Source organism: Leishmania panamensis, assembly GCF_000755165.1.
Source record: "Leishmania panamensis strain MHOM/PA/94/PSC-1 chromosome 20 sequence".
Lineage (NCBI taxonomy): Eukaryota > Euglenozoa > Kinetoplastea > Trypanosomatida > Trypanosomatidae > Leishmania > Leishmania panamensis.
Window position 1 is genome coordinate 1,451,720 of NC_025866.1, and position 25,393 is coordinate 1,477,112.

General features: G+C 55.8%; 8 protein-coding genes across 8 annotated transcripts, besides 1 other annotated feature; all 8 read left to right on the top strand.

Annotated features, from left to right (window-relative positions):
- Positions 1 to 1,614: 1,614 nt before the first annotated feature.
- LPMP_203370 (60S ribosomal protein L21, putative) lies at positions 1,615 to 2,094 on the top strand (the record flags this gene model as incomplete). Its single annotated transcript, XM_010700237.1, has 1 exon — positions 1,615 to 2,094. The coding sequence occupies one exon, from the start codon at positions 1,615 to 1,617 to the stop codon at positions 2,092 to 2,094; it is 480 nt and encodes a 159-aa protein (XP_010698539.1).
- Positions 2,095 to 3,487: 1,393 nt separating this feature from the next.
- LPMP_203380 (transmembrane/endomembrane-like protein) lies at positions 3,488 to 5,362 on the top strand (the record flags this gene model as incomplete). Its single annotated transcript, XM_010700238.1, has 1 exon — positions 3,488 to 5,362. The coding sequence occupies one exon, from the start codon at positions 3,488 to 3,490 to the stop codon at positions 5,360 to 5,362; it is 1,875 nt and encodes a 624-aa protein (XP_010698540.1).
- A 1,309-nt stretch (positions 5,363 to 6,671) lies between these two features.
- Positions 6,672 to 7,139: a repeat region.
- A 2,110-nt stretch (positions 7,140 to 9,249) lies between these two features.
- Positions 9,250 to 11,082, top strand: LPMP_203390 (vacuolar ATP synthase catalytic subunit A, putative; the record flags this gene model as incomplete). Its single annotated transcript, XM_010700239.1, has 1 exon — positions 9,250 to 11,082. The coding sequence occupies one exon, from the start codon at positions 9,250 to 9,252 to the stop codon at positions 11,080 to 11,082; it is 1,833 nt and encodes a 610-aa protein (XP_010698541.1).
- A 2,053-nt stretch (positions 11,083 to 13,135) lies between these two features.
- LPMP_203400 (50S ribosomal protein L13-like protein) lies at positions 13,136 to 13,744 on the top strand (the record flags this gene model as incomplete). Its single annotated transcript, XM_010700240.1, has 1 exon — positions 13,136 to 13,744. The coding sequence occupies one exon, from the start codon at positions 13,136 to 13,138 to the stop codon at positions 13,742 to 13,744; it is 609 nt and encodes a 202-aa protein (XP_010698542.1).
- A 1,050-nt stretch (positions 13,745 to 14,794) lies between these two features.
- LPMP_203410 (hypothetical protein) lies at positions 14,795 to 18,925 on the top strand (the record flags this gene model as incomplete). Its single annotated transcript, XM_010700241.1, has 1 exon — positions 14,795 to 18,925. The coding sequence occupies one exon, from the start codon at positions 14,795 to 14,797 to the stop codon at positions 18,923 to 18,925; it is 4,131 nt and encodes a 1,376-aa protein (XP_010698543.1).
- A 703-nt stretch (positions 18,926 to 19,628) lies between these two features.
- LPMP_203420 (inositol-pentakisphosphate 2-kinase, putative) lies at positions 19,629 to 21,005 on the top strand (the record flags this gene model as incomplete). Its single annotated transcript, XM_010700242.1, has 1 exon — positions 19,629 to 21,005. One exon carries the CDS (start codon positions 19,629 to 19,631, stop codon positions 21,003 to 21,005), a length of 1,377 nt encoding a protein of 458 aa, XP_010698544.1.
- A 1,758-nt stretch (positions 21,006 to 22,763) lies between these two features.
- On the top strand, positions 22,764 to 23,315 carry LPMP_203430 (hypothetical protein; the record flags this gene model as incomplete). Its single annotated transcript, XM_010700243.1, has 1 exon — positions 22,764 to 23,315. One exon carries the CDS (start codon positions 22,764 to 22,766, stop codon positions 23,313 to 23,315), a length of 552 nt encoding a protein of 183 aa, XP_010698545.1.
- A 982-nt stretch (positions 23,316 to 24,297) lies between these two features.
- LPMP_203440 (hypothetical protein) lies at positions 24,298 to 25,203 on the top strand (the record flags this gene model as incomplete). Its single annotated transcript, XM_010700244.1, has 1 exon — positions 24,298 to 25,203. The coding sequence occupies one exon, from the start codon at positions 24,298 to 24,300 to the stop codon at positions 25,201 to 25,203; it is 906 nt and encodes a 301-aa protein (XP_010698546.1).
- Between the last annotated feature and the right edge of the window lie 190 nt (positions 25,204 to 25,393).

The window sequence follows — 25,393 nt, forward strand, 5'->3', positions numbered from 1 at the left end:
CGTATGACTGTCTGTGACTGTGCGTGTACCTCTCTCTATGTTTTATGGACTGCTAACCGCAACAAGGGGGATTGTCCTCTTCTTTTTTTTCCCGAACAACTTCGCTTTTCCTCCCCTACGTGACTCTGCCTGATCTCATGGACTACCATGCTTAGCGCTCGTTTATTGACTCGATCACGGATCTCTTTCTCGCTGTTTTTTTTCTACCTCGAGCTCATTGACTCGTTGGTGTGGTTTCTGTGGTACGTTCGTAACTGCCTTGATCACGTTTTTACTGATAATTCACCCCTTCCCCCCCCGTCTCTCTCTCTCTATTTATCGCGCACTGTCCTCTTGTTGTCGATGTTTTTTCGGTTTCGCCCTTTGGACCCCCTGTCTCCTTCCCTCCCTCCCTCCCATTCTCTTTTTACACCTGACAGGCACACTCAAACACACAACACAAGGGAAAACGGGTGAACAGGAAAGAGGTTCCGCGCCGTTGACTTTTGCTTCTCCCTTTTTTTGTGATGCTTTATATCCTATATCACTTTACGAATCCTGGCGCGGAAGGACGCACAGAGAGACTCGCGCAGGCACCCTGACGCACATCTTACGTTCACTTACTCACCCCGCATATCCACTCTCACACGCACACGTGCGGAGTACTCTTAAAAGAGTTCTTCACCTTTGCGTGTCCACCCCCTCCCTCTCTTAAGCGATGTGTGTGTGTTCGGTGCGTGGGTAAGTTAGCACGTGCGTACACTGCGCGTGTGCGTGTCTCCTTTGTGAGTGCTTCATCGGGAACAGAGAGAAAAAAAAAGTGATAAACAATCAAAAACACAACGCGCGTGCGGAGGGTTGACAAACGACCCAATCAGCAGCAGAGGACGAAACATCATCAGCAACAACAAGAAACGTGCACCACTCTAGTCTACCAAAAAGGTTCGTGAACACCTGACGCCCCTCCAGTTCTTCCTCTTGCCTCTTCGTAAGAGGAGCGAGAGAGGGAACCGGAAGGCCGCGTACGTGTGTGTGCCGGAAAACGAGATGGTGTAAGTCTTCTCTCATGCTGTGGCAGCGCCAAGAAGCAATCCACCCATTGGGAGGGTGCCTGCATCCGCACACATACCTCGCTGGAACCCTCAATGTGCAACGAATCTGGAAAGAGGGAAAGAGGGCTCTGCATGAGTACATGTTGAGCTCCGGCGCATCGCCTCTTTCTTTGTTAAGGCCACCCCTATCGTGTGCTGCCGAGGCGCGCACGTTGCTTGACACGCCGCAGGCTGCACACTAGAGGGTTGGGCACCGGTGACGTATATGCGCGTTCCGCAGCCTTACCCGACCTTGATAGTCGATGGGTTGCTCTCTTCCCGCTTGTCACCGCTTGCTACGTCTCAATTCTTCCCTCCTTTATCGCCTCACACCCTTCCGTATCGACGCCTGCTTGCGTGATGCGTTTCAAACACCCACAAACACATGTGGTACCGTGTCGTGGCACGTGACGCTACTATCGTCTACGACGGTGCTGGTCTCCTGCCGTCTACATCACGCGCCACCTGCTACATTGATACCACCCACTCGCTACCGATTCACCCACTTTCTTCAACGAACGGAAGAGCACCCCTCGAAGGAAAAATGGTTCACTCGTACGGCTATAAGTCCGGCACCCGCCACCTCTTCGCCAAGAAGTTTCGCAAGCACGGCGTCCCGTCCGTGTCGACGATTCTGACGAACATCAAGGTCGGTGACTACGTCGATGTCGTAGCGGATTCTGCGGTGCGCGAGGGCATGCCGCACAAGTACTACCACGGCCGCACCGGTATTGTGTGGAACGTGACCCCCCGCGGCGTTGGCGTGATTATCAACAAGCCGGTCCGCACGCGCACCCTGCGCAAGCGCATCTGCGTCCGCTTCGAGCACGTCCGCAAGTCTCGCTGCCAGGAGGCGTTCAAGGCGAAGGAGCACCAGTTCCAGGCCCACCTCGCTGCCAAGAAGGCCGGCAAGGCGCTGCCTCCGCTCAAGAGGAGCTCCCGCCTGGGAGGCATTGTGCGCCCCAAGAACGTGGAGGTGCTCGCCCGCCGCGTCGCCGACTACGAGGCGATGGTGCCGTACTAAGGTACAGCACTCACCGCACGTGCGCTGTCTTTTTTGCTCTCCCTTCCGTCTCCGTGTACCTCACGACTCTCACCCCTTCGCACACTCTCCCCCTTGCAATCAGCCTGTGATGAGCGGGTGGAAGGAGAGGAGGTGTTGTTGGTGGGCTAGGGTGTGACCGAGGGAGGCGCTGAAATGGTGGAGCGCTTTAGCTGATTCCTCTCCGTCGCTCTTTTTGCTTTTCTCATTTATCAAGACCAAAACTCCATTAGACCGATAAAAGAGCGTCAGGGTAGAGAGAAAAGGTTGGTGACCGCTGCAGAGATGCCACCTCGCTGTATGGGTTGATGCCCCCCCCCCTAAAGGGCAGGTCAACTGCAGCTTCTCCACCGGGCGCCTTGATTTATACCCTTGATGGGCTGACAAGGAGTGAAAGAATGGAAAGCGATGCTGAAGTTGAGCGCAGTTGGGGGAAGCAATGCGCAGGTGATGTTTCTCTGCATCACACCCTCCCTGACGTCTTTCCCGGCGCACCCTCCTTTTCATCACTCCTTTGCCTTTCTCCATGACGGGTAAAACAAGAGCCAGCGTGGGATCACAGAGGGCACAGCAGCAGGTGAGGCTACCAGCGCCTTGGTGCCTATGCCAACAAAGAGCGCACCCCCTGTAGTGATACTCACCTTCTTGCCTCCGGTGTTACACTGTACCTATCTAGATTTGTATTTCTTTGTCTGCCGATGCCTCCTGATTTACCCCATGCCCACCCTGTTGTTCTCCCTCTCTTGTCTCTCCGCTTTTCTTTTGTTTTGTTAACCCACCCACCCTCTTCCCTCGTTCAAAGCCTTTTCCTTTCTTCCACCTCGGTCTTACACACAACCAACACTTCAAGCACTACCACCACAACGGGGCTCCTCCTCGTGCTGCCCTCCCCCCCAAAAAACAAAAAACACACATCACACACAACACAATTGTCGACTGCAGACGCACAGGCCACAGCAACCAAAAAAAAAAAACACGTTCCTCCTGCTGCCGCCGCTGAAACGATTCGTTTCGTTGTTGTCTTCTTCGTGTTATGTCTTGTCGTGCAAAAATAAAGGGTTCTTTTTTTTCTCCCTTGCATCCAAGCAGACGTGCTTACTGCAGAAACGAAAGAGGAACAACCATTAACAAAATCACAACAGGCGGTGGATGCAAAGATACGAAGCAAAGAAACGAGTAAAAGGATAAAGGGGAGGATAACCACACTGTGCGCGTTCCGCCCTCTCGCCTCTTTGTCGCCCTTTGCTGCTTCTTCCCCTTCTCGCTCTCGATACACACAGGCACACACTTTTGCGCTGGGGTGGCTTTTCCTCTCTCCCTGTACCGCAAGCGTGGAACGCGACACAGAAAAGCCGGACAAGGAAGCGTAGGGCAAATGCCCGCAGGGCGTGGACTTGCTGTGGTGGTGGCCCTGGTGCTTCTGTGCACCTCTGTCTTGTCTTCGGCCGACATCATTGGCCACTCGCACGGCACGATCATATCCCCTCGAGCGAATGCGTACCGAAGCCGTAATACCCTCTCTCCAGTTGGCTACTATAAGCTCCCGGTGTGTCAACCTTCTGAGGAGGTGATGTCAGCGAAGCGCGAGCATCTCTTCCTTGGCGAGATCTTGATGGGCAACCGTCTGGAGCCGACCAGCTTTGAGTTCAAGGTCGGCGAGGACGTCATGTGCGCCACCTTGTGCAATGCAAGGTTCAGCATGAAAGAGGTTCGGCGCGCGAACTACATGATCACAAATGCTTACTACGTGCGTATGTTCCTCGACAACACACCGCTTGTTTCGGCAGTTCCTAATGACAGCAACGAAGTTTACCGCCGCGGGTACGCCCTCGGTATGTCGTATGACACCGCCAAGTCTCAACTGAAAAAGAATATCCTTAACAATCACCTTGCTTTTACCATTCGCACTAAGAGCCAGGCGATCTCTCAGTTCACTCGAGAGGTGGTGGTCGGCTTCAAAGTCGTTGCCTCAAGTGTTGCGCAGGTCCACACTTGCTCAACAACCGCGTTTGAGCACTCAAACGAGTCGTACTTCTTGCCGAGAAGTAGGGATGGAATAGAGGCTACGATCCCCTTCACTTACAGCGTGACGTGGGAGAGGTCGGACGAGCCATACCCCATCAAGTACAGCGTTACGGAAAAGATCCAGCGACGTGGGCACAAGATTGCTGCCATATACGGCGTTCTGCTTACTATTCTGGCGGGCTTTCTGGTAGCGTTTGTGCTGCTCCGCACGGTGCGCAAGGACCTCGCTGTCTACTTTGACGAGGAGCTCGACGACAAAGAGGTACGTGAGGAGTCGGGTTGGAAGCTGGTGCGCGGCGATGCTTTCCGCGCACCCCCACAGGCTGCAACCCTGGCGACGGTCGTCGGCGCCGGATGTCAGATTGCGGTAACCATGCTCACCAGCGTGTTCCTCTGCGCGATCCACGCAGTGAACCCGACACACCGTGGCACCTTTCTGAGCACCGTCATTGTACTTTTTCTGATTGCGCACATTGTCTCCGGCTTTGTGGCGGCCCGACTGCTGAAGCTCTGCGGTAGGGCCTCGTGGAAGCTGTCCATGTGTTGCATGGCAGCGTTCCCGGCAGCACTGGGATGCGGCATCATGGTGCTAAATCTCATCCAATGGGCAAAGCACAGCACAGCCGCCATCCCGTTCCCGACCGCGGTGGGGATTATATCGATATGGCTGCTCATCTCGCTTCCTTTTGGGTTCTTTGGCATTTACTGGGGCTTGAAGATGGACACCCTCGCCGTCACGGCCAAGGTCGGCAGCATCCCCCGACTCATCCCAGAAAATGCGGGTAGGGCAACCCTTTATTATGTTCTTGCTGGTAGTCTTGTACCCTTCATTGCGTGCTGCATTGAGATGCCATTCGCATTAAATGCCTTCTGGCGCGAGGAACCCATGTACCTCTACGGATTCCTCACCTTCTTCTCCATTGCACTGGCAATACTCTGCGCGGAGGTGGGTATTGTGGTGACCTACTTCACCTTGCGCGGGGAGGACTACCGCTGGTGGTGGCGTAGCTACGCCTCTCTTGCGACGACTGGCGTTCACGTCTTTCTATACAGCATTTTCTTCCTGAAGAGATATCTGCAAATCCGCATGCTTTCCTCAGTTGTCCTCTTTCTGGGCTACATGCTCGGTGTGTCCATCATGTTTGGTATGGCGCTCGGGTCTATCGGGTTCATTAGTTCGTTGTGGATGGTCCAGAAGATGTACAGCTCCATCAAAGCTGAATAACGAGGTGGCTATGCACGTGGAATATTCACCACCTCCCCCTTTCACTTTCCTTTTTTGATTTTCGTTCTGCTTCATTGCAGCCGGATGTCCCTGTGCGTGTGTATTGATTTCTTGTGCGTTGTGGTGGTGCTGATGTGGCGGACTGCCGTTTGCTCTGTACCTCGTGCTCCCTTGTTTCTCTTTCTTCGACATGCAAGCAAGACCACCTCTGTCCTTAACTTCACAGACTGCTTCAACAGGGGAGTAGGGGCTGGAGGGGGGGGGGGAGGGACTGTGAAGAAAGCGAAAGGAGCGAGGGAGGGGCGTCCATGCCAGTATGATGAGTACTCCTCATGGAGACCTCTAAGTTCAGGCATTTATCCCCCCCCCTTCTCCACTCAGCTGCGCACAGACATACTAATGATCTTGTAAGTGTACACGTTCCGCAGGCATACAGACATACGTCAACAAACCCCAACAGGGTGATCGCGGCTGGGCTTATTTTTCTTTGCCAAAAGGTGAACGTTTCGAGGAGGAGGAAGGGCGTAGGATGATAGTATGGATTGTGTGTGTGGAGAGAAGGAGTGGAAGCGAGTGTGGTTCGATAGGGAGAGTGTATGAAAGCGGTGATGTGCGCGGCCATCCTCTTCCCTGCTCTTTGCCTACAATCGCTACCAAGATGGTATTCAACGCTCCCCTTTTTCTTCTCCTTCCTTTTCTTTACGAGAGACAAGTGTCGTTTGGGACAGGGAGTTCGCGAACGTACGGCACTAGAACGCCGCGATTCCATCACCTTCTTATTGCGCATCACCAATCCCTCGCAGGTGCTCCTTCCTTCCACCGCGAACCTGGTGCTGATGTGTGTATGTGGGCACAAGTGGGTTCGCCAGCGCAGTTGTGCTACAGAAGGTACGCCGAACAAACAAAACAGCGTACAAACATCGATGGGCGAGCTGACTGGAGATGAGCAACGGAAGCGGGGGAAAAGCGAAAGTGAGAACCGTCTTGACTAATATGTCTCTCTTTAGTCGATCACCAAACGGACTAGCGCTCTCCACAAAATGTTCTCTTCCATGTTTGCTTTTTGCTTTCTTTCTCTGTCAGTACGCCTGATAGGACGCCCTGCTCCCCCCCCCACACACACACCATCCTACATTCTTTTGCTCAGTGTCTCTCGCTCTATTTCTCACTTGATGCCACCTTTCCCCCGGCTTTTCTCGCTTTCTCGGGGCGACACCCCCTGTTGACGCTGTCCATGCATGCGGCAATGAAATTGTTTTATCATTTTTTCTTCTTCTCGTTCTCCTGTGTTTTCTGATCTTCTAACCACTCCCTTCCCATCCCAAACCACCTCTGGCGGCGACAGGGTCAAGCATCTACACCACAGGGAAGGTCAGAGAGATGCAGCGCTGCTGGTGCCAGCGGGCAGGTCCTGGATGGTGCTGCGTCGGAGTGGCCTACGCAAGTGAGCACGTTTGACTCGCCCATACGATGAGCAGAGCGGCAGCATGGCTCGAGTGTGCCCCACTTGACCCTCGCTGCGTACTGACGTGGGGAGACTGACTGTCACCCCGAGAGGGATGCACCAGGCGGCGACCGGCATAGCGGGAGTGGCCGTGAGGCGACCTGCGAGGCGGGTGAGGTGTGCAGAGTTAGAAGCAAGGGCCCTGCTCCGATGCCTGGGTAGGCGCACTGCTGTAGCGCGTGTCCGCAGCTGCTTCGCACCCCACACGCGATCGCCCCGTGAGAGGCCGTCGAGTAGAGTGGAGTTAAGCTTCTGCTCTATGGGTGAATGGACGTCTTACGAGATAATAGTACTTTGTCATCATATCATATGCTTTGACTTGATGCCGGCGAAGCGGCGGTCTTTTCCCTGCTCGTGTGTTTTTTTTTTTTTGCGCATATTCGTGACTGATGCAGCACACTCTCGAACAGGGGATGAGTGACAACATGTGCTCGCTCGATGCGTGGCCTAATTGGACTGCAGAAGGTTCATCCGAGACGACACGGATTTTTTTTTTTTGCGTCGCAGCAGAGGTGGGTGAACTGTGATTGAGTGTGTTTATTTGTCGACTTTGCTCAGGGTCAAGCGGGCACATCGAGCAGCATCACTAAAGGGAATGCGCGCAACAGCGAATAATAGGGCAGAAAACAGATAACCCGGCAGTCTTTTCTTTTTCTCGATCCCATTTCCTCTCTTTACCCGTTAGTTGCATGGAGCTTGGCATTGACATGGAGGTGGTTAAAAAAGAAAACACATCCACACCCACGCGCAAAAGGGATTTATATCTGATTACGGTGTCTTTTTTTTTTCGCTAACTTTTCTATTAGTCTCATTTGCTTATTTTGTGTGGTGCTCGTGGCGTGAATGATTTTGTATGCACACGTACCCCCCCACACACACATTGATATATATGGCGGCATCGCAGAGCTGCATGGATGCATGGGCATCATCCTCATTGAACTGTTTCTCTTCACACGTCGTCATCCCTTCTGTTATCCTCTCATTTTGGTTTTCTCTCTTCTGTTCTCTTTTTCTCCTTTCCTATGGGAATGGCGCTGCAAACCAATGAACTCATTACACAGATGTACTGACCTGCTTTCCAATGGTACATACAGTAAGGCGTGTGCGTGTGTGTGTGTGTGTGTCTGCCTGCGCTAGAATTGTCACTCCAGAAAAAAAATGAGTGCGAAGTGGAAGAAAAGAGGAATGATCTCGTGCCGCCAACTCCGCCAAATGTAGGGATGTTCTTCACTTCTCCTCTCCCTTGTATCGTTTGCCTTTTACAGACTAGTGAATTAAAACACGTAGCGATGTGTGCGTGCGTATGTGCTCGCTGGCACCATTCGCCGCTGCTTCCCGTACACGAACATATCAGGAGACTATCACCAACGATAGCCACAGTCGAGCTGTCTTAGTCTCTCCTCCCCTTCTACTCTCAAAGGTCTGTTACGTTCCTCTGGATACGTGAGGGTGCATGACATCAATGGTACGCTTTACGTATGTGTGCGTCCGTCGAGCACGTGATGCTCCCAGGTTTACCTGTTGTGAAGGAACTGCTGCTCATACACGCTTTCATGCCCCTCCCTCCGTGCAGCGAGGGGGGGTTAAGCGTAAAATTACAAGCGCCATGTAGGCCGAGAAGGATGAGGTGTCATGTGAGCACTATGGTGAATCATTGATTCTTCATGAAGCTCCCTTGCCAAGCTCAAACATGGGTCTTACGTTGGGTCTCATCGTTCACTTCTCTTGCTTCTTCATTCTATCAATTTAAATTTTATTTGCTCCATGTTCATACTTGCTTGCTGCTCTCTTATCTACTGCTCGGCCTTCACGGGTTGAACGGATACATCGATTTCACCCCCCCTCCCCCTCGACATTTGATCTCCACCACGTCCTGCATGGTATCACATCTCCTGCCCTTTTGGTCGCTGCTGTTGCTTCTCTCTCTTCCGTGTCGTCTACTGCTCATTCACAGCAAACACGCCAGAAAACCGAACATTAAGTTTTCCTTTGCCTTTTGCTCTCCCTTTTTTTTTTTTTAGCGCTCCTTGCCGATCAACTTTTTGCTTTGACTTTTCAGTTTCGTCATCGTTTGCGTGTGTGTGTGTGTGTGTGTGTGTGTGTGCATCTGTGTGTTAGTGTCTCTCGCTCTCTCTCTCTCTCTATCTCTGGGAGTCTCCCAGCACTAACGAGCACCCATCCACGTCTCTCGTACCGGAGCCACAGAAGCCCTACTTAGCGCCTTCTTTCTCAACTCTCTTTTCTTCTCTGAGAGATAAGCGTCTCCTTTGTCTGCTTGCCTGCCCTCTAGTCGAGCTGCGGCAACTACATACTCACTGCTTTGGAAGTGATTAAGCACCCCTCTATCTCATCATTCGGAGCACACAGAGCGGCCAAAAAAAAAATGGCGCGCGATAAACATGCGTTCGAGTCAGAGCAGCAGATGGGCTCCGTCAAGGCCGTCTCCGGCCCCGTCGTGATTGCCGAAAACATGAGTGGCAGCGCCATGTACGAGCTTGTACAAGTCGGCTCGTTTCGCCTCGTCGGCGAGATCATCCGCCTGGAGGGCGACACGGCCACGATTCAGGTGTACGAGGAGACCGGCGGTCTGACTGTCGGTGACCCGGTCTATTGTACTGGCAAGCCTCTGTCGCTGGATCTGGGCCCCGGCATCATGTCTGAGATCTTTGACGGCATTCAGCGTCCGCTCGACACGATTTACCAGATGGTGCAGAACGTGTTCATTCCGAAGGGCGTGCAGGTGAGCGCTCTAAACATGAAGAAGCAGTGGGATTTCACCCCGTTCGTGAAGGTAGGCGACATCGTCACAGGCGGTGACATCCTCGGCACTGTCGCGGAGAATTCACTCATGAGCAACCACAGCATTATGGTGCCGCCAAACATGCAGGGACGTGTGGTATCGGTACAGCCTGGTGGTAACTACACGCTGGAGGATAGCGTGGTGGAGATCGAGCTTAACGGCAAGACAAAGTCGCTGCGTCTGATGCAACGCTGGCCCGTGCGCACGCCGCGCCCGGTGGCTGTGAAAGAGTCGGGTAATCATCCCCTACTGACTGGTCAGCGTGTGCTGGATGCGTTGTTCCCCTCCGTGCAGGGTGGCACGTGCTCCATCCCCGGTGCATTCGGCTGCGGCAAGACTGTCATCAGTCAGGCCCTCTCCAAGTACTCCAACTCGGACTGTGTCATCTACGTCGGCTGCGGTGAACGCGGTAACGAGATGGCCGAGGTGCTCATGGAGTTCCCGACCCTGACGACTGTGATCGATGGTCGCGAAGAGTCCATCATGAAGCGCACCTGCCTCGTGGCGAACACCTCGAACATGCCCGTCGCAGCCCGTGAGGCCTCTATTTATACCGGCATCACCCTTGCTGAGTACTACCGTGATATGGGCAAGCACATTGCCATGATGGCCGACTCGACGTCTCGCTGGGCCGAGGCGCTGCGTGAGATTTCGGGTCGATTGGCGGAGATGCCGGCTGATGGTGGCTACCCTGCCTACCTCAGCGCCCGCCTCGCCTCCTTCTACGAGCGCGCCGGTCTCGTCACCTGCATCGGCGGGCCGAAGCGCCAGGGCTCCGTCACGATCGTCGGTGCAGTGTCTCCGCCGGGCGGCGACTTCTCCGATCCGGTGACGTCCGCCACGCTTAGTATTGTGCAGGTGTTCTGGGGTCTGGAGAAGCGCCTCGCACAGCGCAAGCACTTCCCGTCTGTCAACTGGCTCATCTCCTATTCCAAGTACCTGAACTCACTGGAGCCCTTCTTCAACACCTTCGACTCAGACTACATGCGCCTGCGCGCTGTTGTGTCGGAGGTTCTGCAGCGCGAGGAGGAATTGCAGGAGATTGTGCAGTTGGTAGGTAAGGACTCCCTCTCCGAGTCTGACAAAATCATTCTCGAGGTGGCAAAGGTGATTCGTGAGGAGTTCCTCCAGCAGAATGCCTTCACCTCGTACGACAAGTTCTGCCCGCTGTACAAGACGTGCTGGATGCTGCGCAACATCGTCACATTCTACGAGGAGGCCCAGCGCGTTGTTGCCGAATCCGCCGGCGACCACAAGATCACGTGGAACTACATCCGTGAGAAGATCCCGACCATCTACACCGGCCTGACCGAAATGAAGTTCCGTGACCCTAGCGACGGAGAGGAGGTGAACACCGAATACTTTAAGAAGCAAAACGAGGAGATCATCAGCTCCTTCAGTTCGCTGCTACAGTAAGTTGCAGACTAACGCACCTTCTCTTCACCGCTTCGTGTCGTGTGTATACGAACTGCCTCGCTTGCTGTTTCCTTCTGTTCCTTTTTTTGTTTGTATTGGTGGCCTCTATTGAATTATAGGTTTGATATCCGCCTCTGTTTCCCTGTACGACAAAGTGCGTGTGGCGGGAGGGAGTACGCGTGTTACAGGGCAGAGTGCTGGCGCGAGTGATATTTGCTTGGAAGGCCTTCGTGTGTCTTCCTCTCTCCCTCTCCGTCGATGTTTTTTTTCTTTGTGAAGGAGAGGAGGGGGGCGAGGACAAGATGCCTCTGCGTATTGTCTCATACTCTCTACACGACCGCATCTTCGTGTTTTCCTGCCTTGTCGTTCCCCCCCTTTGGCGGCGCCCAGTCTCTTGCCTGTGTTCTCGTTTCCGTGTTATCGTCCGACTGCTTCCGCCCCACCGCTGTTGTGGCGTTGACGTGCATTTCTGTGCGTCTCTCGTTTTTGCTTATTTCATCGAACTTGCCATGTTGGGCGGGGGGGGGGCATAAAGGTGGGGAAAACGATGGGGATAATGAAGCACTACCAGCAGCAGCAGCATCGGCCACATCATGTGTCTTCTGTGAACAGCCAATGCTGTTGTTGTCTATGTGTGCGTGTGTGTGTGTCTGTAGGGGGGAGGGTGCATTCTGGCATACTGTGTGTCTGATGAGCCCGTCATGTGCGTGTGCACCCCCCCCCTCCCGTATGCACGGCCACTGCGCAGTGGTTTCCCTTCTCCCCACGTCTCCCTTGCTTGCCGTGCGGGCAATATAAGAGATAAACAGAAAGAGGGAGGGATAGGTGGAAGGGCAAAGGAGAGGGAAGCATGCAAGCAGCCACGTGAGAACGCGCAGAGTAGGATGAACAGACGCGGCTCAGCAGCAGAATGAAAATAAAGCAAGAGATGCGATGGGTAATGCGCCGTCGACTGGCGCGTTCTCCTCTTTTTTCTCTTGTTTTGCTGTCGTTTGCGGTTTAGGTGGACACTGAGGAAGTCGATGGTGCCGCAGACTGTTTCTCCTCTTGGCGACGCTTTTCTGATGAAGGCCGTGAGCTCTCTAGGCTCCGAAAGGCAAAAAGGAAAACAGCGAAAACGACGAATGTGTTCAAGGCACTTCCTTTACGTGTCTCTCGCTGTGCGTGTGTGCTCCAGAGTACGTCACGCGTATGTATGGGTGTCGGCGTGTGATACGCAGGCACGCAGGTTGGTGCGGTCGCGCACGCTGTTTCCTTTGATCTGGAGGGCATCTGAGCAAAGGACAGCGATACTGAAGTAGAGCGCTGCAGCGGCGGTGACGGTAACTGAGAAGGGAGGGGAGAGGTTTCAGTGATCGAATGACACTAATCTTTCTTCCTCTTTACTCCTCTCCTTTCATGTCCTCCCCTCATTACTCACCCTTGTTGGATGCATGGCGTGCTTATGTTGCTCATACGCGATGCAGCACTGTGAGGTGCACCAGGGGGGACAGGCACTACCAGAGGCGCAGCATGCCAACGACCGTCGCCATTTTTCTCGAAGACAAGCAAAGGGTGGCCGCCCCGAGTTGCTGTTTTTCACTGTTCTCCTCCACGTTGTTTCACGACCTGTTCTTTCCTTTATTTTGTGCATGTTCTTCCCATCCTTGTAGTCCCTGTTTCCCCATCAGTCTCATATAAACTTGCCTGTATGCCCGTGTGCATGCGTGCACAGCGCCGACGCGCCTCGAGCTCCCTCCCCCCACCACTACTCTGAATTGGTGCGTCACTGCGTGCCACGCCGCTGCTGACGAGGAAGGAGACAAAACACAGCGGCGACCTCACATTCATTCATCTGATATTCTTTGTGGAGATACCCGTCGCTGCTCCATTTTCTATTTTTCTTTCACCGAAGTACTTCACCGGTGAGGCACCGCCCCCCCCCCCCTCCTTACACACACACAGAGGAAAACAAGCTCGAGCCACTAGAGGCAAGCACATCATCGCCTCTCTACCCCCGCCACATCCGGGGCTACATCGATTCGACAATAGAAAGGCAAGTGTCTCTTCCACCATGCTCCGACGTACTTCTCTTCTCGGAGCACCCTTCAAGAGCGTGCTGCGCCGCCACAAGTATCACCCGGAGGGTTTGCCGCTCTACAACGACTTGTCGAAACAGTGGCTGTGTCGTGAGGGGGAGCGGTGGTGGTTGCTGGATGCGCGAGGCCAGCAGCTGCCGCACGTAGCGAAGATTGCTGCGCAGTATATGACCGGGCAGCATCGGCCTGATTTTACTCCGGGCATGATGACCGGAGACCACGTTGTCATCACCAACATCAAGGACGCCGTCATGACCGGTGACAACTGGATTCGCGTGCCCATCACGTGGCAGACCGCCTACCCCGGCGGCAAGTATCGAGTGCGCCTCTCGGAGATGTACGAGCGCGACCCCTGCATGGTGATGTGGTGGTACTTGAAGGACGAGGTAAATCACCACTTCGTTCGCAAGCTTAAGACGCGCACTGCACCGTTAGAAAAGGCGTGGCTGTACGAGGACAGCGTCCACCCGCATACTGAGAAGAACCCGCGACCGTTGGTCTGGACCGATACTGCAACGAGGGGTTGGCGTTACAAGGATCCAATGTTCCAACGACGGTGGTCGCCGAATCAGTTCATGAGCTGACAACCTCTGCGGGTGCAGTACTTGGTGGCGGGCTGTCGCCTGGCTTGTAGTATGTCTGCCAAGAGTGGAGTCCTTTCCTTTTCCATAGGCATGTGTGTGGTGCCAATGATGCTGCTTTTATGAAACTGGGGGCGTGCTGGTGTGGTAGTGGTGATTGCGGTGCTGGTGCTACGACGGTGGCTTACTTGTGTGTAGTTGCGCGTCTGTTGGGGCCGGTTGTTCTCACAATAAAGAATGCAACTACATGAAGTGAAAGCGCAAAAAAATTCCCGCACATCAAGGCAGGCAGAAAACTGCGACGAGTTGGGTAGCCTACACAGTTCTCGCTCCGTCTACGTCGAGGTCTGATGACGGGGTAAGAAATGCCTGGCCGGGCTGGTGTGGTCAGGCTGGTTGAGGTCAGGTGGCGCGCACCTTGCAGTCGCGCACGCCTTAGCCCAGGGGCTATGCTTTTCATGCGACTTCACGTTCTACTCGTTCTTTCCACTTTCCCTCATTTGGAATTGTGTCTTGTCTACATCTTTCTCTCTCTCTTTCTCTCTCTCTGTGTACACGTGTGCTGCAACGTTCACCTGCGCGCACGCACGAGTGGATGCGCTGACAGTGCGGCCGAGGCCTGCCGGCCAAGAAAGGAGGAAATACAGCGAGACAAGGGTGCTGCGCCTGCGAGTAGGGGGACGAGCGGCAACGAGCGAGTCGCGCTGGGGCGGCTGTGCTGTCGTGTCGAAGTTCTCCTCGTCGCTCTTTTGTTGCCCCGACTGTGTGGGACAGGCGCACATCCGCTCTAGGCGAAGCGCTTGCCGCAACAGCACCGCCGAGCTCCTTGTGCTCCTTGCCCCGCGTGTTGTCCTTCGCTTCTCAATTCACACGGACATCCAACCAACTCCCCCTACCACTACCAATACCACCTCACAGCACGTACAAGCTAACGGAAAGCCGGAAGCGGTTCATCTACCTCTCCCGTAATACCTATCGGCTTTGCGCAGTTTTTGTTGCTTCCCAAACAGTGGCTCAACTCCCTCAAGAGCAGTCTCAACCAACGGCCTCTTAATGCGCGGTACACGCCTATGGTGGCTGCGGGTGTCTCTTGTGATTCGTGATGGCGCTCACACCACACGAATGGAGACCCTGGTCCGTCGCTGGGCGGACCTGGATGCAGCGCGTCCCGCCACTCTCACAGGCCTAGCTACGGAGCTATTGAGGGAGACGATAGCGTCTCTGCAAGCGCCTGCGCCAGCGCTGACCTCGTCGAGCGTCTCGTTACCCAACTTGGCGTTATCATTATTATCCAGTCCACCGCTTCTTCTTACTTCACGGGAGAGCGCACAGCGCATTTGGCGGTCGCTTCGGCGGCAGCGGGTACAGTGGCAGGATGCTATGGAGCTGCTGCCGTGGCAGCTACTGGCAATGACTCCGGCACAACGGCAATTTCTGAGTCCACATGTTTCACGGACGCCTAGGAGGGTCATCAATCTTACTTTAGCTGCGTTGGACATGCACGAGGACGCAGCGCTGGTGCAGCAGTACCAGTCTCTGAAGCGCTCCACCTACATGGTGGAATATGCGCGTCTTGTCTCGGCGGCTCTGCGAGAGCGACCTTCACTGCCAAGCGGGTTACTGCCAATCCCTTACGGTGTGATGCTGCATGGTTACACGCTTGGCCGCCGCTCTCCACAAGACGCGAGGATGGCACTGGCGATAAGCAAGCACATGACGCTTCTGGGTCGGGCGGCACTGACGCGTGAGGCGGAGGAGCGCCTAGTGCTCAGTCACGCGCGCCTTGAAGGTTTCACAGGCCAGTGGCAGTCTGCGTTGGGCATTGTACGACACAGTCGCGCGGTGCGCCTCTCCGCGCGCGAAGGCGTGGTGCGTTACGTCCGGTCACTGATGACGCGACAGACTGATGCTCGACTCACTACCGCTGCGCCGCTTGCACAATCGCTTAGTTCCTTGGTTTCCAAACACTGCAATCCCCCGGCTGGCTCTTGGGACAACAGGACCGCGCCAGCAGGGCTTGCCGCCAAAGTTCCGCTGCGCCACGAAGACGCCTCCACTGACTGGGTGAACGCTCTTCGCGTGTTTCTCGCAAAAGAACCGCAGGCGCAGACTTACCCCAGCGCGCTTCACCTGCTCGAGAGTCTACCGCCGGAAGTGAGGGGTGACCGCGCGTACCTCTTGTTGGCCTCGACAGTGCTGCACTGCAGTGCGCGACGCATGTACGCAGGAACCTTGACTCGACGAGTCGTAAGCTGCATCACCAGCGCAGATTGGACCATGGCGCTAGTGTTGGCATGTGCGGCGCAGTGCTATGACGTGGCCGCGCCGCTCATTCCTCTTGTAACGAAGAGCTGCAGCCGTGGCGCGGCCGGTGTACGCGACATTCCGCCGGAGCTGCGTGCATACGTGATGACAATGGAGGGCTTAGAACAGGAAGAAAGACTGGCCGCGTCTGCCTCCGCGTTTCTATCCGACACGGCAGCCGCAGCTCTCACGTATCCTGAGGCACTCGCACACGCACTAACGGCCACGTCGCCCGCCACATGGCGGACTCTTCTGCTCTTCTGCCCCCACGCCGGTCCTCCGTCGCGTCTGCGCTACTTCCTACTCGCTGCGTGCGACGAGAGCAGCGGCGACGCCACCGTCTTCAAGCGCACCAGCGAGAACTCATACACGAGGAGCCACATCGAGTGTTGCACGTTCCAATCATGTGCGGCCTCTCGACTTGTCTGCGCGGCAGCAGAGCTGCGTAATCAGCAGTACTTTTTCAAGGTTATCCCTGCCTCGGTGCGCGCACACCATTTCGAGTATTCGCCGTTGACGAACGCGCCAACACTAGAGCTGAAGTCAGAAGCAGAGCCACGAGCTGTTTCCGCTGTCACCGCCGTTGACAGAACAAACGCTGCTGTAGCCCTTTCCAATTCGGTAACCGGGGCGCCGGTGGAGCCGACATTACAGGTGCAGTCTACAATGCTGGCAAGGGTACGGCTGCAAGCCTGGGGGAATCAAACGGCAATGACGCCAGAAAAGTGCACACAGCTTCTGGCGGACGTGTCGCTCTACCTCAGAGCAACCCACATGGTTGAGGGTGTCGCCCTATCAGCCCGCCAAAAACCTCGTCTCACCGAGGAGGTCTTTCTCAAGTCGATTGCCGCCCTCGCTGCGAGTGGAGTGGTGCAACTTCCGTCCACAGAGCGCTTTCACTGGCCACTCGCAGTGTTCCAGGCAGCAAGGCTGCTGCGTGTCCCAGTGGATGCCTCTCTCATGGTCGCCGCGACACGCACGATTCCATCGATGTTTGTAGATCGCGCCAGACTGGCTCTGCCCTCCATCCTCGGTGCCCACACGCTGCTAGGTGACTGGAGAGCTGGGTTGCAGCTCTGCACGCGACTGCTGCGCAAAAAGCGGGATGGCGAGCTTGAGATCGATGCAGACCCACTCCACGCAGGGAAGCCTCAAACGCACAGGTTCACAGCACCACCACCGACATTTCTAGAGGCGATGGCCCAGGTTGGCTACGCTTCCCCCCCAGCGGTAGCGGTACGCCACTGGAAAACGCTGGAGGCTGCCAGCTCCACCCCTCTCACCTTGCCGCAGAACGAGGGGCCCTGCCCACTTTCCCTTTTGCTGTTGGAACTGCAGCAGTTCCAAGATGCACGGCAGCTCTGTGAAGAGGTACGCCACGTGAGCGAACGACAACGCCAGGGAAGCACTCAGCGAAAGCTCAATTGCCTGTCGCGTCGCCGGATGCTGCTGGGGGCCGCTTTTTGTCTGCTGAACAGCGAGGCTGCGCTGCGGCGCGTGTTGCGGGCGTCGAGGAAGGAGAAGGCGACCGCGACAGACGTGGACGCGCATGGTCTCCAGCGCCTGTTGCGCGTTCTGAATTCCACGGATGTAGTGCAGGTTCTCGCCGCAGAGGCGCGCGAGGGGCGGTGCGCGCAGGAGCACTGGCTTTGTGAGGAAATGAGCCGCGCTGACGTCGCTGCCGACGTCGTCGGCTACCTCGCGCGGCTTCGACCGTTTTCCACGACTCTCTCTGCGCTTCTGTTCTTCCGGCAGGCTGCTGCGGCCCACAACGCGGTTGGGTGCCTCAAGGGACTGGTGCGGCTGGCGGAGCGGGCGAGCGAATGCCCTTATACAGATGTGCTGCTGCTGTCGCTGCTGCGCCTGTTGCGCCTTTTTCTCTCTCACGATGGGCTGCTCTCAGCGAGCGTGGTGACCTGTGAGTTGACAGAAGACAAGACACCTGTTGCACTGCCGCATCCCACTGCTTTGGCGCTGGCTCGCAAGCTCTTCAACAGGATGCAGGAGGTACAGCGACTGAGTCTGCCTCTTAAGGATGCCCGCCGCGTACTTCGCCAAGCAAGCGACACCCATCTCCCTGTGGTTCATACTGTTGCTGAGGGTACCGGCGTTGCCAGTACAGCCAAGTCTCCTGTAGCTCCGTGCGCCGTGTGGGTGGTGCTTGGGGTGCTGCACTCGACTGTAAGCAACGTCCTTCAAGTGCCCGTGCCGGCATCCTTCACGTCTCACCTGCTTTCCCGTGTTGTGGAGATGAACGGGTCATCGGATTGGTGGGCTGCCTTGCACTTCTTCAAGAATCTTCGCCATCCGACTCTGCAGGAACGCGGGTTGCTTGTACGCGCTTTCCGTCACTGTGGCGGCGCTGCAACGCCGATTCTCCTCGCTCACCGCCGCTTTCTACGCGACTGCCCTGAGCTAGTAGTTGTATGGGCCGATGAGGCGAGCGGACCGTCGAAGTGGCTGCAATCTCTGGCTCTTCTTGAGCATGCGCAGAATTTGGAGCGGCGCTCGACAGCAGCGGTGGCGGAGACGGAGCCGGACACAGGTAGCTCTACTGAACCTGCGCCGGCGCCGGCATTGCTACTCTCCGCGGCGGTGGTGAGCATCATTCATAGCTGGAATGCTGACGAGCGACTGCGGTGCGGCGAGCTTCTCCGGCGGCAGGGTTTTATCGAAACGGAGCCCACGAAGAACGGCAAGTCGCTTGATGACGCGCGTGTGAAGAAGATGGCGGATACTCGGGCTCAGCGGCAGACAGAGGCGATTCTGAAGCTTCTGAGGGAAAAACCCTCTGTCGCAGTGCCTTTCAGCAATGCCTCGCCACCGGTGTTTAATGCTGCTTATCCCGGTAGGAGTGCTGGGCATCAGAATCGTCAATGACTCTGGGGAACTTTCCGCTCCTTACATGCGTATGTTGTTTCGACGCTGCTTCAGCGCGACCACCGCGCACAGCTTGAGCTTCACGGTGGCTTTTCCCTTCAGCCCCCCCTTTTGATTATCTCGTCCACCGCGGAGGCAGCCCGCGTAGTCGACATCTCGCCCCCTTCCTCAGTAGTGTTTTGCCACGGTGCCATTTCTGTGGGACGACTGCGTCCCTCTCTCTCTCTCTCTAGTCCACTAGATGGAGTAAACAACAACCTCATAACCTTTTTCCCGCAACGTGATGAAGCACAAATCAGTGAAGCCGACGTTTCTGCCTGAATGACTGCTGCCTTTGCAGTTCACCGGCCAACACACGAGCAGCACGAGCAAAATGTACTTCCTCACGAAGAGTATGCGTGGCATCATTTGGCGGTTTTACTGGACGCGCGCGGCGGTTTGGTTTGGCTTTGCTTTTTTTCCCCCTCTCTCTCCACCGCACGCACTTCCTTTCCGCGCTCTCTCTACCTCTGATGTTTGACGACATTCCGATGGCCTTCGCGCCTCCATACAGCGAGAGAGCGATACGCAGCCGTTCGGAACGGTCAAACACCCACCTTCTGAGTCAGTCTCTCCGTCAGGAGACACACCCACACGCATACGGCGTATCAGCTTTGAGCCCTCTTCCTAGGAGGTCTTCGGGTTCGTCAGTGCTGCACCAGCCATGGATGCCTCTTTCATTCTGTTTCTCGGCGCGGGAAAGTGCAATGTGGTGGTGGACTTACCTATGTGTTTTGTGTCTAGCTCCTTGAGCTCATCGTCATCGCACCTTACTGGTGCCGCCACGCAGCGCACCGCCCTGCGCATTCGCAACGCGGAGCTAAAGGAGTGCCCTGAGTGCTACCGCGCGCTGGGGGCGTACGCTGGTGGGCGGCAGGTCGTACCGCTCTCCGCAGATCTCTATGCAGCCATTGCGAGCGCCGTGCCGGCGAAGTTTCACACCCTGATGAAAGGCGCATCGGAGGCTACATTGGTGCCCAACTTTACCAGCGATCCCGCGCAGCTGCTCCGGATAGGCGTGACTGCGCCCGAGGAGGCCGGTCGGGTTGCCGACTACACGGTGGAAGTAAAGCCGAAGAGCGCGTGGCAGCCACCACACATTGTAGGTATCGTGGTGGATGGCGCTGCCCACTGGATCGAGGAGACGAAGCACCGCCACTGCCGCTACGCCCAGATGCTGTGTTACAAGAGGATGCGAGATAGTGCGGAGGAGGCACCGGCGTCGGTGGCTGCGGCAGGACTGCACGGCAGTGCGAGCAGCGCCAAGGGGGGCAGTGCCCCCTACTGCCCGAATTACTTGTTTCGTCCCAACCTCTCGTCGCGCGATGGGCTGCAGCGACTCATGCACAGCCCACAGAACAACCTGAGGGTGATCAGCTACCACGCATCCCGCAAGGTCAACCACCCAGGCAACCCAGAAACACTGACGGTCGAGGAACTGAACGGCATCGCGGACGCCATCGATGCCTCAGGGGTGCTAGTTCCCTTAGCCCATCTACAGCTTTACGGCTGCGCCCCTGCCAACGCAGATGCGTTGCCGGAAGAGATTCAGTCGCGCTCGGTACCAGTCCTGGACGCACAGCTGCTCCACCACTGGTCTGTTGCCCAAGACAAAAAGGATGTTCAATGGATTGTCGTGGATGTAGACTCGGAAACCCTCTGTAGCTGCACCTCGTCTACTGATGAGGAGGCTTACAAGCGACTGAGTTGTGCAAACCCTCGGTATGTGGTGCCATCTTTGGACTACGCAGCATGCCTCGACCGCTTTTACGTCTCCACAACAGCCAAAGACGTGTCTCTGATGATTGCGGTCTCGTGTCGAAGGAACGAATCGGAGGAATCTGTTAGCGACTACTCGGTTCTGACCGATGTTCCCCCAGAGGTGGATGGTGGCTGCTTTGTTCGCCACAGCCACGACGTTTACCGTGTCGGCGTGGTGGACCTGGACGTCAAAACGCACAAGGCGCTGGAGCACTATCACACGCATGACAAGAACATCACCAACGCCTTCATGCGTCACAACAACAAGAGGGGTGCGTGAAAGGCGAAGAAGACGCTGGTGGTGGGTGGCTGAGCAGGCAGGCGATTCGGCCCGCGTACATGCGAGCTAGTGTTTTTGTGAAGAGTAAGTTTTGGTCGACCACTCAAAGGTACCTTCCCTGTGTTGCTTCCTATGAATAGTGCTACGTTGCGACTCAGCAGCCCCGCACCGTCATCCTCCACGTGTTCACGCAGACGACGACACATGCGCGTGCTGAGTCTTTTTCGTATTTTTGATTTTCACTCGTGTAAATATTCTTCTTTCGTTTAGTGTTGCTGCTGGGCTCCTACTGCCATACGTTTTTCTCTTCTCAGTCCATCGTGCGGTTGGTTTATTCCCCCCTCCTCCTCCTCTCCCCCAAGCTGTCTTTCTCCCTTTACCTCACTCTCCCAGAAGGGTGGTTCTACCTTCAAGGACGTGCACGTATTGGGCGCCTCCACAGCACCGCGCCGCACACTTTCTCCATTCACATTCCTCGTTTACTCACTCTTTTCGGTTTCTTCTTGTTTCTCTTTTTTCCCTTTACTCGGCGCCTCTTTTTCGCGCATTCCCCTCTCCTTTCTTTCTCTCTCTCTCTCGACTTCACGCGTTGCAGTACGCTTCTTGGCAACGAACTCGTAAGCCGTTGCACGCACGTACTTCTCTCCCCCTCTTTCTCTCTCTCTGTCCTTTCCCCTTTCTCCGCGTGTATCGATGTGCACCGGTTTCTCTCCTTCACGTACGAGGCGAGAGGCGGGGGGGGGGCGCGTGCTGTTGTGAAGGACAGAAAAGATACCCTATCACATCTTGCACCGATACGCATTTCCATCGCCTCACCAACAAGCAGTGTGGAGCCTGTACGGTTGCAGAGGAGGTGCTCGCTTTGCTTTGTTCTTGTCCACCTCACTACTCTGAACTTAGAAGAGGTCATGCGAACCGTATGAGGGGGCGGAGGCGAATGAAAAGGTGCCTCGATATGATGTCAGCGAACGGGGATTACTCACGCGGCACGTGATTCCCTTTTGGTGGTGCCCTGACAGTGGCGTGTCATCGCCCCTGACAGAACGGGGGGGGGGATAGCCAACGAGGAAGCAAGAAGGAAAGGGCGAAGGTAACGAATCAAAAAGGGGTTAATTTTTACCATATCACCCCCAGGAATCAGCTGGCACCACTCGTGCGCCCGTCTCCCCCTCAGCGGATGTGTGAGTCAGATGGAGGTGTTGCACTCCTCTGCACCCCCCCTCTTCATCAGGTTGACAGCCATAAAGAGGCCTGTACGCGTGTGCGCGCGTTCTTCTGCGTTAGCGCACCGCCGTGCTACTGACCTTCACAGCTATGCACCTCCTCGCCTTCTCTCGTGCTCGTTGGTATGAACTCGCCCACTCTCCACGTGGCCCTTTTGTGCCTCCATCCCCGCCCCCGTGCATATACGGCCGTTGACTGCGTCATTGCGACGCGTTGTAAAACCCGTGTAATGCGCGGCACTGGTGAGACCCATTGAATGTATCGCAAGGGCCAGGTGTCGTCTCCCCTCCCTCTGTGCTCCTCTCGTGGTCTATCTGGTGTAGAGGAGTTTGAAGCTATCCGTCAAGTCCTCCACTCCGCACCACATTTTCTCACGTTTTGTTAGGACTGAAGCGCACTGCTCAGCATTCAGCCCACTCAGCAAGTCCACTGACGGAGGGGCTGAGGTCACTTTCCCGGCTGCGTGTGAAATGGGTCTCTGCTGAGAGGCGAACGTGCGCGTGTAACCCTTTCCACTTTCTTCTACTTGCCATCATGGCTCAAGACGCTGAAGCATACGACATGGTGGCACCGGGCTGCATATACCTTACCGCTGAGCAAGAGGAACGCCTCGTGGATCGCCTCTACACGCAGTCCCTATTGCACAAGGAGGACACCCTGATGAAGTTAGATGCGCGCTACTACCCTGTGGCCGCCTCGCAGACCATCTCGCAGGAGACACTGCAGAAGAGTGTTCAGCGCCAGGTCGATACCGAGATGGAACGGCGGCAGAGACTGCGGCAGGAGATGGACGCCATGGCGGCTGCTGAGGCGATGGGCTATGCAAACGGCAAAGTTGCGACTGCTGCCAGGAAGACCCTGACTGCGGAGGAGACAGACGCCAGTGTGCGGCGGCTCTACGACGAAACACTTGTGCGCAAGAAGGCAAAGATGATGGAGAGCGAGCGCCTCTACGCGTTTCATCCAGAGGACATCAAGTCGGCCAAGATATCCAAGAAGGCGCTGCAAGCGTCAGTCAATCGCATGAGCAAGCCTAAAAAGGCAGAGTTCACAATTGCGGAGGTGAACGAGATCTACGGTCTGTGAGCTGTGTCTGCCCTTTTTAGTGTCCCTTTCACGTGTAGCATCTGTGTCGGAGATAACGTTTGTGTGTCGCAGGAAATGGTCGATCAGACCCATACCCGCCGTTATCAGCTTGCTCTTTGTTTGTCTTCTTTTGTGGGTCGTGTCTCTCAGCTGTGAGCGTGGGCGGTGTAAGGGTGGGCGAGACGACGTAATCGCGCGAGGCGACATGGCGCTCACGCTTTCTTCCTCTGTTCCTTCACCGCGCTTTTCCTGCCCTCGCACAAGCGTGGAATGTACAATACTTTGTCCTCTTGTGCCTCAGCATGTCATGTTTTCTGCTGCCTGGCAGCACCGCTGTTTTCCCGACCCTTCGGCCATCTTTTTATTTTATGCTGTTTGGATCCCCTCGGCTTTTCTGTTGTGAGTCGGAGGTGTAGTGGGCGCGCTTCACCTCTACCCCATCGCGTGCTTTGTTGTACTGGGGCTCGTCTTCTTTTTTTCCCTTGCGTGGGTGAGGCAGCATACCGACACGAGCTGTGCAATTGTAGGAGCTGATGTTGCGCGGGAGACCGTGTGTTCCGTTCAACTACTTCCCCCCACCTCCGCTTTGTGGCGGCCTCTTTTCCTTCGGGATGCATCGGTTGGTTTCACTGGCACGCTCTCTTTTCCAAAGAGCCAAGGCGTGACGACGCTTCCGGCGCCGCCGAGACTGACATTCGCTGTGTCGCCGATCTGCCTGTGCCTCAAGGAGCACAACGCCATTTTCTGTCGCTTCATCTCGTCTCTATTCCGCATCTTCTTCTCATCTTCTTCTCATCTTCTTCTCGATATATATATATATTCCTTTATTGGTTGCGTCATGGCGGACGCCTAACATGAGCGTGTAGATACTGGTGCCTGCTTGTGAGGTGCCGTCTCTCTCCCTCGCTTTCTCTTGACGGAAGCAGGTACATGTATGTGTGAGTGTATCTGTCTGTGGACTGTCTCTCTCTCTCTCGTTGTGATGTCGGATGCGAGAAGGGCTACGGGTACCGCCCCTGGAGCAAAGTACAACGCTTACGCTGAGGCGGCAGATCCACATCGCTACCGTATCGCTGACGCTCTGCTCTTTACATGCGCGGAGCACGGTGAGGCTTGTGTCTTGTGCATTACCGCCGGCAAGAATGGCCGCAACGGACGCACGGCAGCTGTTGGCGCCACGCTCTTCTGGTTGACTTGCCCGAATCTGAACGCCATCATCTCGAGGTTCGAGGGTCACCGATGTATCCAAGTGGTGGCAGAGGCGCTATCCCGGCAGACGTGTCTCTGTGACTGGCATGTGCTGTCGCACAACGTGTACGCGAGTCGCGCCAAGGAACTCCTTTCGCCAGCGCAGTGGTCTTTCTTCCACACTCACTTTCTCTCTGAGGAGGAGTCTTCCCTGCACAAGTACGGCAATGCCGCGGTGAGCCATGCAGCAGACATGAAGTGCCTGCACGCCCTCGTCGCCCAGACCCTGGCTGGTGTCCCAAACCCGGTTGGCTCGATCGTAGTGAACTACGTTCTCTTGTTGCACCAGCTCGTCAGCAAGACGGCCGACCTGGAAGAAATAGAGGGGCAGGGTCTCGAAGAGAAGCTCACTATACGGGCAACGCTGGACAGCACAGTTTTCTTCGCGAGCTTTATAACGGCATTTGTGAGGGCGGCGTCGGAGCGGCATCGCGAGGACTGGCAGGGGCTCCACGACGTATACTTCGAAGTCCCGCTACCTGACGGCAACGAGTGGTGCAAGGGAGCCGTTCAGTACATGTGGCGGAACGACTCTCAGCTAGCGACGCTCTACCCCGATCTATGCGCGTGTGCCCGGACAGTGCTCCACGCGTTGGAGGGCAGGCCGCGGCGCCGACACAAGAAGCATCGTGTCAACTGAGACATCTTCGGCTGCTCTAGAGATGCATGAGGAACCCTGCCAGCGAACGTACGCCATTACGCTCTGCTGAGCTCGGTCTCGAACTCGACATGCCCTTTTTGCTCTTGTGCGTTAGCGTACACCTGTCCACCGACGTCTGTTCAATCTTGTCTTTGCCGCTGCGGACGCATCTACCTCAGAAACAATGACA